The following is a 10,485-nucleotide window of genomic DNA, read 5'->3' as shown; positions in this document are numbered from 1 at the left end:
GCATCTGCACTGAATCTAACGTAAATGTTTTCTGTACCGACCGCTATACAGGGAGTGTGTCGATTCTAGTCTCACTGTCCACCTCCCCAATTGCATACTGTACATCTGCTCGTGTACACCGTTACCACTGCGCATATCTACGCTCATGTAGCAAAATGAATGCAAAACAAGTATAAAAACATTTTGAAAAATGAGAAAGATGTATGTAGGGTTGCTGTACGAAAAGAATAGAAACAAGACCACATAAGGGGGTCCTCCCCTTCTCCCTACTTCCCTTCTTCCCTTCTCCCTTCTCCCCTTCTCCCTTCTCCCCTTCTCCCTTCTCCCCTTCTCCCTCCTCCCTCCCCTGGCATAAGCACCTCTGGATCTGCCCCTGAAATGGTTGTTGAGCAAGTGAGCTGTCAGATACCTGTTTAGTATTAATGAAATAGGATTGCTAGTGTGTAGTGTAGCTGCAGGAGCGGTTAGATCAAGGTGGGCTTTAGTGGCCAGTATGCAGGTTGGAAGGTGGAACTGAAGTTACAGGTGAAGTAATGAGGATGTTTGCCAGATGCCTATCAGTTTTGATCATATTTACCTTTGTGTTGCCCAGCAATTTTTCAGTTTTGTTTACAAAGTGTGAATTTAGAAAAATTGCAGTCATTGATCTAGCTATAGGTCTTTCAGACGTGACCAAGACTGTACACTATCATAAGGTGAGTTGACATACTTTGAAGGCTTTCAAGCTGTTCCCGCGTTTCATAGATCTTTTGATACAATCCTACGCTGTAGGTGTGATCAAATTTATAATAAATTTTAATTATGCATGCATATCTGACTTTGTGTTCTACTATTGAATAAATACAAACAGCTTTCTTACATCAGCAGAGTTTGTCATCAAGAGACTGTCAGTGTGGAAAATAGGGAATTATTTTTGCTCAGACAAACGGAGCCTTGTTAGGACATTCATTGTATCATTAAGTCCCGCCCCTACTCCAGCCATTTTGCATGTAATTTTTGATAAAGTTGTTATCATATGGTAATGCAGCCTATATGATATCATTGTGTACTAAATAGTCACAAATGCTAGGAGGCACCAACCCTCATGAACTAACACTGTGGAAAGCCCAAGGTTTACACTATCATATGTATAGGGTGGACGTTTTGTCCTAACACGTCCAACACTGGTGTAGTATTTGGTCGGACAAACAGCACATTTGGTGGGACACTGTCCGATGGCCTACTGCTATTTCCACACTGGACGGTAGATATTGTACTTGCAATTTTGGCTACAAAGGCTGCTGATCGCTTTAGGCAAGTGCAGCTAAATTTATGTTTAAATTTGTAAGTGGATCTGTTCATGCAGAGTACTGTTATGTTCTGCAGTGCTGGTATGTAGAGTTGCTGGTGGTTATGGGACGTAACATGACTTACTGTTATTTAGTATTAAGATTTGTGAATTTAATATTGGTGACTTGGTGACAATGTGTTATCGTATTTGACATTTTTTAAAATACAACGTTATTTATTTATTAGTTATTTATTTATTTACCTATTTATATATTTATTTATTTACTTATTTATTTATTTATTTTTATTTACTTATTTATTTATTTATTTATTGTTTATTTATTTATTTATTTATGTAGTTATTTATTTATTTACTTACTTATTTACTTATTTATTTATTTATTTATTTACTTATTTATTTATCTATTTATTTATTTATTTACTTATTTATTTATTTACTTATTTATTTATTTATTTATTTACTTATTTATTTATTTACGTATTTATTTATTTATTTACTTATTTATTTATTTATTTATTTACTTTCTTATTTACTTATTTATTTATTTATTTATTTATTTACTTTCTTATTTACTTATTTATATATTTATTTATTTATTTATTTACTTTCTTATTTACTTATTTATTTATTTATTTATTTACTTTCTTATTTACTTATTTATTTATTTATTTGTTTGCTTATTTATTTATTTATTTATTTATTTATTGCATTTGGTTGTGTTTAGGTAACAACAAATCATTTTGTGTTTACCCTAAAAAGGGAGTCCTCGCCTTCTCAGAAATAGCATCTCAGTTTGTTAAATTGGGCAGCCTTAATGAGTACTACTCGTTTTTCTACAACATGCGGAAAAGAGGGTTCCATTATCTTAATGTTTATGTTCAATGCCGAGGTTACGTTCACAGAATTCAAATAGGAAAACACGGATTATCATTTGTGATAGCAAATTACAACGGAGGTGGATCACATGGACAGCAATGCTTAAAGCTGCACACTCGTATTAAAGAGGTTTTGAAAAACAAGTGCACCGAGTTCAGAGTCATCTTTCAAGTAGCTGCTCTAAAGAGAGCCATATGTGTCAATAACATGAGGACACTTCATTGGAAGCATGTGAATTCAAGGCATTGCAGTATGTTAATTCTGTTTAATTAAGTTATTTGCTGTTGAGTAGCTGTGATTTGTCATTTTGTGTAGGACATGTTGTTAATATTTAGAGCTGATAGGCTCGGCACTCATCTCGTCTTCTAAGGGATGTCATCATATTGCATTCTATGGTACATACAACAGGTTATTAGTGGGATGTTGGATTGATTTGTTAAGTATCATGTAATGACTGCAATAATTGGTATCATTTGGAGGTAGCTAGTGTAGAAATGTAGTGTTACTTCCATAAGTTTTGTTGGTCAAGACTCAAGTTTAGATGGAAAGAGTTAAAGATTGTCGAATGCTTTACTGCTATTATAGTAAGTTGTTAGATCGAAAACTGGTTGGGTATCTGTTGTATTGATTATTCTAGAACTTGAAACTGCATTCTCTATTTGTGTCTGTCAGGCGTAGAACGTCTATCTGTGACAGAAAGTCTGTCTAATTTGAAAGAAAAACATAGAGATTTTAGCAGTTGAAAGGAAGGTTTGTTGTGTAATAGTCACACCTGCATACTACAAGTGCAGATCCTTGACAACCAGTACACGTACAGCTTCTAACCATTTCCGTCTTACGTTGACATCATTCGGATACGAAGCACCTTCCAAAGTCGACGACTTTCCTTGAATTATAGCGTCGTCTAGTCGCTCGGCTCGTTAGTCTCATGATTCCAACGCTGTTCACAACCCATTGCAATTGGCGGCCCTTTCCGTATCGTACAGCTGGGTCAAGAGCTACACTACTGCACGTTTGTGTCAATATTCTATTCCTGTCGGTTGCAGTTGACGGACAGCAGTTTATTCCTGTAAGCCCGAACCCTAATAGTTGGTGGAGCAAGCATTTTCCCGGCCAGCCGGACCGTAAGTTCACCATGAAATGTTTATATAGAGAAAGGTGTGCGCTCTGCATATGTATGGTTCTTGTTTCTTTAGCCACTTTGTGTCCCGTGTTACTCGGCCCTGGAAACGGTACGGTGGATGTTCGAGACGGAGGTATAGCCAAAGGATTCTACTCTTGTAATACTAACTACACGCTCGTGGGGGATGACGTAGTGAGATGTGTGTGCGGAGAGTGGACCGGCCGTTTGGCCGTGTGTCGCAGAGGTGAGTCACTGTGGCATTCCGCCATTTCTTTCTCTAGACATTGTATATAGTCAAGTCGTTAAGATTTAATTAACTAATTAATTAATTAACTAGATAATGATGGCATGGATTGTAAATGTCATGATGGCCTAGACCATCCCAATTGAACATGGTTTGCTTTGCTGTAGGTCTGTCTCTTGTCTGTCTGTGTGTCTGTGTGTCTGTCTGTCTCTGTCCATCTGTCTGTCTGTCTGTCTGTCTGTACATATGACATGTCTGTCTGTCTGTCTGTCTGTCTGTCTGTCTGTCTATCTGTCTGTCTGTCTGTTTGTCTGTCTGTCTGTTTGTCTGTCTGCTTGGCTGCATGGCTGGCTGGCTGGCTGGCTGGCTGGCTGGCTGGCTGGCTGGCTGGCTGGCTGGCTGGCTGGCTGCTTAGTTGTAAGCTTGTCTGCTTTGATGTCTGTCTGTCTGTATAGTTTTAGAGGTCATAACTTGATGACGCTTTATTAATTAACCATACGTTTTCTTCATATTTGTTGTGCATGTGCAGCATGCATGAACATGTATTTATTATGTGTAGATACCATGTAATAGTTATTTTTCTGGATTATTAAATATTCTAGTAAAATTGTGATGTTTGCTGCAGACGGTGACTGGACGTCTTGGTCAGAATGGAGCCGTTGCTCAACTACCTGTGACAATGGAGTGAGGATACGGCAGCGGTATTGTGACAATCCACCTCCTGAGCCTGGAGGCAAAAATTGTTATGGAAACTCGACTGAACGTATGATCTGCAATTTAGTGCGATGTCCAGGTAGGCCGCTGACAGTTTCAGTAAATTAGATTGTTGTGTGTGATTAGAAGTATAAGATGAGGTTTATGTACATAGGTAATCTTACATACATAATGATATTGTACACTGTGAAATGAATGCCTGTCTAAATGTTAGATAATTAATAAATAATTAATTAATTATATATGATTAATTACAATAATACACTACGAACCAGACTGATCTAGTTGAGTGTACAACACATAATAATTAAACAATGAGTAACATATTACTTTGTTTTGTTTTGTTGCAGTTTGTACCATTGAAAACACGGTTATAATTGGCGATCTAACGATTGCTGTTGAAGACGATACCAAAGTCAACTTTTCTTGTGCTGCCAATAGTGTGTTAATAGGAAACAGAACACAGTCTTGTGTAGGACTTGACCTGTCAAACATTGACTCCTCTTGTTTTGAAAGTATTGATATCGATTACATCAGCTGTGAGTGATTGCACTTGTAAAATATTAATTTGTCAATTAGAATGTGTTGAATTGAGCAATCCAGAAAATGGCAGTGTTACTGTCAACAGCGATGGCACGCTGGCTGTTTATACTTGTGCAATTGGATTTTTACTGGAAGGGTCACGAGAGCGTGAGTGTGTGGATGGCATTTGGACAGGAATTGACGTTCAGTGTCGTCAGCAAGGTATTTTGTGTTTTGAAAAGTTGACTCTTGCTCATTGCATGTTAACTGTTAATATATGTTGTGAATGTTTGAATGCTAAGACTTAATCAATTAATCAACTAATATACTTAAGCAATAGTTTGTGTTTCTTAGATATTTTCCAGGCTGGAAATGAATCCGTTAGTCCAGATGGCGCTAGTCCACAGTTTGCGATAGGAAAGGGTGTATTCAATGTTGACAGCCCGGACTTGTTTATTGGTCAATGCAATGCAACTGTGACGTTTAACTTTCGTACAACTACAAAACAGCCATCAGTAGCAGTTATCACAAGTCTGATTGTCAATGAAACGTCTATTGACTTTAAAATTGAAGTACCGAATGGTTTTTCTGCCGAACAGTTTATTTGTGTGCCGATCGTTTGTGATAGTCGAGTCAATTTATTGTTGCCCCAAGTAGGACGAATACGAATAACGGTTACTGTTGAAGATGGGACTGTTGAAATAAACAATATCAACTTTCGGAATGGAAGAAGCTGCGATGGTATGTTTAGACTTGAACGTGTGTGTGTGTGTGTGTGTGTGTGTGTGTGTGTGTGTGTGTGTGTGTGTGTGTGTGTGTGTGTGTGTGTGTTTGTCTGTGTGTGTGTGTGTGTGTGTGTGTGTGTGTGTGTGTGTGTGTGTGTGTGTGTGTGTGTTTGTCTGTGTGTGTGTGTGTGTGTGTGTGTGTGTGTGTGTGTGTGTGTGTGTGTGTGTGTGTGTGTGTGTGTGTGTGTGTGTGTGTGTGTGTGTGTGTGTGTGTGGCGCAGTGGAGCAGTTGGTAGAGTATTGGTGATGACATCTGGGAATCTGGGATCTTGTATTTCGTGATGAGGGTTGACGGTTTGATCCTGGTGGAGGCTCCACTGTCGCAGTTTCATTGAGCAAGAACTCACCCACACTTGCTTCTCTTAACTCAGGAGTATAAATGAGTACCTGGTCATTGACTGGAGTGGACAAGACCGCTGGCTTCGCAGTAACATCATGCAGCAGACGGGTACGTGTGGGCCTTGGTGTCCAGTCTCAGAGCTTCGCCATACGTCAGTGCCCCTGGGTGACTCTGGCCAAGTTCCAGGTGGATTGTAGCGCTGGCTTTAAGACTCCACGTAGTGCATGGAGGCCCTGTCTCTAGAGGCAGGGGGAGCCATCTCCGCAACTGACCTCAAGGTCGACGTTGAAAGACGTGGAGGGCTTAACATTTGTCCATTATTGTGTGTGTGTGTGTGTGTGTGTGTGTGTGTGTGTGTGTGTGTGTGTGTGTGTGTGTGTGTGTGTGTGTGTGTGTGTCTGTCTGTCTGTCTGTCTGTCTGTCTGTCTGAGCGTGTTCACACTTATTTTGTGTACACATACTAATAGTATGTCGTATGTACAGCTGAAGACGACGAAAACACAGGTTCATGTGATGATAGCATAGCAAGTGGCGATTGTGGCTATCGTAACACTGGTTGTGGAACTACCCCATTTGAAGTAGTTTTTGGCCCTGATGGCGTGACAGAAAGTGATGAGGAGACTAACGTGACTTCAGTTGCTATTCTGAACAATCAGACATCTGATTCATGTCAATACTACACATGCATAGCTTGTCTAACACAATCAGGATTTGAAGTGTTACCCAGAGACAACACAGCAGGTAATACCAGCGCCGTTGCCACAACACTTACAAGAAAGAAACGTTCATCTGCACGAAGTAAGTTCAAATCACGATAATTATTGTTATTGCTAATCAATGATGAGTTGAGACATCGATCACTAGCTCAAATGTATAAGGTTTAATGGTCAGCATGCATACTAACTTAATTGTTTACTAGCTGCATGATGCTGTGTAATTGATTCTTTAGTGTTGTACATCTTGATGTGGTACATATAGGACAATTAAAACACAAGGTGGAATATTGAAAGCAATAAATATCTGATATCTAGGCGTAGGAACCATGTACGCAAAGGGCTGGCCCTAACAATGTTGCTGCCTCGCTGCATTTACCTCCAAAATGTTGTGGATCCATTATCTAGTTAACACGAGGTGCGCATGCGCTAGGGTTACAGTAGTGTGTCAGTAGACGGACAGATGGACAGACGGACGGACGGAAGGTTAATTGGAATGTAGTGCATGCACTCATTGTTATCTAGATGTCGACAATCCCACGAGCCAGTCAATGTATATTGTGACACCTAATACTATCGAAAAAGATAAACCAAATGTTATTATATGGGTCGTCGGTGTGAAAACATATGGGAATAGCCCCAAAACACATAAAAACCCAATAAAAGTAAATAAACAAAACACAAAAGGAAATAGCGTTTGCCCTGCGCCCCCAAGTTTTCTTTACTTTGTATAGCAGTATTTATTAATTCTAATAATGATTGTCACTTATTGGGGATAGCATAATTTACTTTAAATCCCCTCAAAACAGAATAATTATAAATAACATCATAAGTGACCCTGTTCTCACACTCTTTAGGTTAACTAGCAGGTGCATGCCAGTACACCTGTGCAGTAGCTGTTTTGTAACCTAGACGCTAGCATACCAGGGTTTAGCACTTTAGTGTTTCTTTGCTAGATCAGTAATAGTTGTAGGTAACAATAACAGCATGCATGCATGATGATAATAAAAATAACAGCATGCATGCATGATGATGGATGGTGTTTATAATGATTTCAACAACATATTTGAATAGACTTGCTCTACTTTCCATTTCGCCCGGATAACGCGGCGGAAAGGAGTCTGACTACGCGAGACTAACTTGATAGTACACTGTGCCATTAGGTCCGGCCGTTATACTAGCCACACCAGTTTACTTTTGAATTGATTAATTGAACTATAAACCACAGCTAGTTCATTGTTTTCCTGGCGTTGTTGAGGTTTTCGCTTTCTACTGATTGATGTTGTTGTACCAAATTGGTGCTAATTTCTAAAATTTGTACAAATTGAAAATACCAAATTGGTTAAAAATTCCTGGATCTGGGACTACTTGTGCAATCGCTACAACGACTTCCGAAATGGTGCCGTTTCCGCGCATTGAGGTTGAGCCCCCACCTCGGGTCCTTGATGCCATTCCTACGCCTGGCCCTTCTGTGTACTGATAACAACCGTGTGGCTTACTGTATAATCACTTAGGCTTTTCTACAGTGTAAGACTAGCTGCCTTGTGCTACAAGTGCGAACCATCCATTTGGGCTTGTACGCACGTGTGCAAGTAATTACCTGAGACCCGGATATCCGGGCTAAGGGTATAGTAGTCGTCTGACCGACAACCACACGACCGTATTTATACTCGATTAGCGCAGATACAAATGAAGCTATTCCAACCAATAAACGAAAGTGGTGTCATTACCGACCAATAGACGAACGTGATGTCATCCTACAGCTCCACCTCGCTTTGTTTGGTAGCTGTACGTGCTACCAGAACTCGGCCATCGGGCGTCCATCCTGTACATGGTGTTTATAGTCTTTGTTTTACTTAATTAAGGGTTTAGCACATAGCAATAACGCCTAGTCTACATTTGCACGTGCATGTTTTCCAACAACAACCAGCTAGACGTTTTAGAGAGCAAATTAATTAAGGTGCTGGATTCAGGTGTCATCCAGTACGTGTAGCTGTACGTGACTTGTAACATTTTAACGTCTTGAATTAGAATCGTGTACAGTTTTTATGCTACATACTTTCACTAATTAAATCACACATCTAGAAATGATGTCTGCCAAACGGCACAAAAATGTTTTATTGGCTATAGTCCCTACGGGCTCTTGATTTTTATAAAATCAAAATTTACTGGTTACTATATACTCTATATAACAAACAAGCCTGACTATGCTCTTACATTCTATAGCTCTAAAACAGTTCTGTGTTACGATTTCTGACAAGTCTAAAAAAGGAAAAAAGAAAAACAAGAAACCTGACACGGGTCAAATAATAACTGACTTTGTAAAGAGAGGAGATGACAATGAGTATCTGACTTTCAGCTATATTTTCAATCCAGCAGGAGCCCACTTATTCCACGTCCATCTTCAATGCAAGAGTGTTAACAGAGACATTCATCTTGACAAGGGTGGACACTATTTCTCTTTGATGCATTTATACTCAGGCGGCGATGGTGGGACTGGATGCCTAGAGCTTCATACTCACATTGACCGAGAGATGGAGAGAGAAAATAAGAATAAAAAGGGAAAGGCGAAAGTGTGTGAATGGTTTAGAATGCTAATTGAACTCACCGCAGTGGGCAGCAATGGGTGCATTACGAATATTGCTTTTCTGCACAGGAATGAAGTTGGGGAAAGGAGATGCAGTGAGTACATTTGAATGACGCGCGCGCGCGGGCACACACACACACACACACACACACACACACACACACACACACACACACACACACACACACACAGAAACATTTAATATATTGTCTTACATTATAGGGCATCACTGGATCTTAAATTAACGAGTGTCATCTCGTTCAAACCATTGAGAAACAGGTATGTTATATATGCTACAGTAGAACTTATAATTATTAGTTTGCCTTTCACTTACAATGTCTACGACAACTAGATAAACTTTTAGTCTAGATCAGTCTAGATCCGAAATCTGCGTATTGAGTTGTGTATTTCTTTGTCTAGTTGTGTGCGTTTCTCTAATCAATTAATCAATATTGATAACCAAGACGCATTAGTAAACATACGGGCATTTCCAGGAAATAGCAAGTACACGTGTACACACGTAAAATGCGACTGTCGTTTTGTGTTGACGCTTGTGTTGACGCTTGACTATTCATCAGTTCATTAATTAATTAAAACTTTCGTGCACTACTGAAATAGTCTAAGTAGTACTGGTTGACCTTAACTGTGTGTGAAGTTAACTAATCACAAAAAAGTTATTTAACAATAACAATTTGTAGATTCGTTTTATACAATACTGTCCTAGATATGCAAACATTTGTTGCCATGCGTGTAATAAAGTTGAAAGTGTGTGAAGAGTTTAGAATGCTAATTGAACTCACGGCATTGGACAGCAATGGGTGTTTTACGAGTATTGCTTTTTTGCGCCGGGATGAAGTTGGGGGAAGGAGATGCAGTGAGTAAATTTGAATGCCACGCACGCGCATGCACAATCTAGTACATACACCTAAGAAAACCTAAAGTTAACACACACACACACACACACACACACACACACACACACACACACACACACACACACACACACACACACACACACACACACAACACACACACACACACACACACACACACACACACTGCACATGCACACACACACACACACACACACACACACACACACACACACACACACACACACACACACACACACACACACACACACACACACACACACACACACACACACACACACACACACAAGCACACCACACACAATTCTACGTTACAGGACCTGACTGGATCTTAAATTACGAGTGTCATCTCGTTCAGACCTTTGAGGAACGCAATAGAACGTATAGTTATTGTTTT

At 39.5% G+C, this 10,485-nt stretch overlaps 1 protein-coding gene across 1 annotated transcript; it reads left to right on the top strand.

The window, feature by feature from the left end:
• Window positions 1-1,892: 1,892 nt before the first annotated feature.
• LOC134193198 (uncharacterized) lies at window positions 1,893-2,818 on the top strand. The gene is made up of 2 exons (XM_062662008.1): window positions 1,893-2,417; window positions 2,483-2,818. The coding sequence occupies exons 1-2, from the start codon at window positions 2,132-2,134 to the stop codon at window positions 2,500-2,502; spliced, it is 306 nt and encodes a 101-aa protein (XP_062517992.1). The 5' UTR covers window positions 1,893-2,131; the 3' UTR covers window positions 2,503-2,818.
• Window positions 2,819-10,485: the final 7,667 nt, after the last annotated feature.

This window comes from Corticium candelabrum, chromosome 17 (genome assembly GCF_963422355.1).
Source record: "Corticium candelabrum chromosome 17, ooCorCand1.1, whole genome shotgun sequence".
In the NCBI taxonomy this organism is placed as follows: Eukaryota; Metazoa; Porifera; class Homoscleromorpha; order Homosclerophorida; family Plakinidae; genus Corticium; species Corticium candelabrum.
The sequence above is the reverse complement of the archived record's forward strand: the minus strand, read 5'-3'. Positions and strand labels throughout refer to the sequence as shown.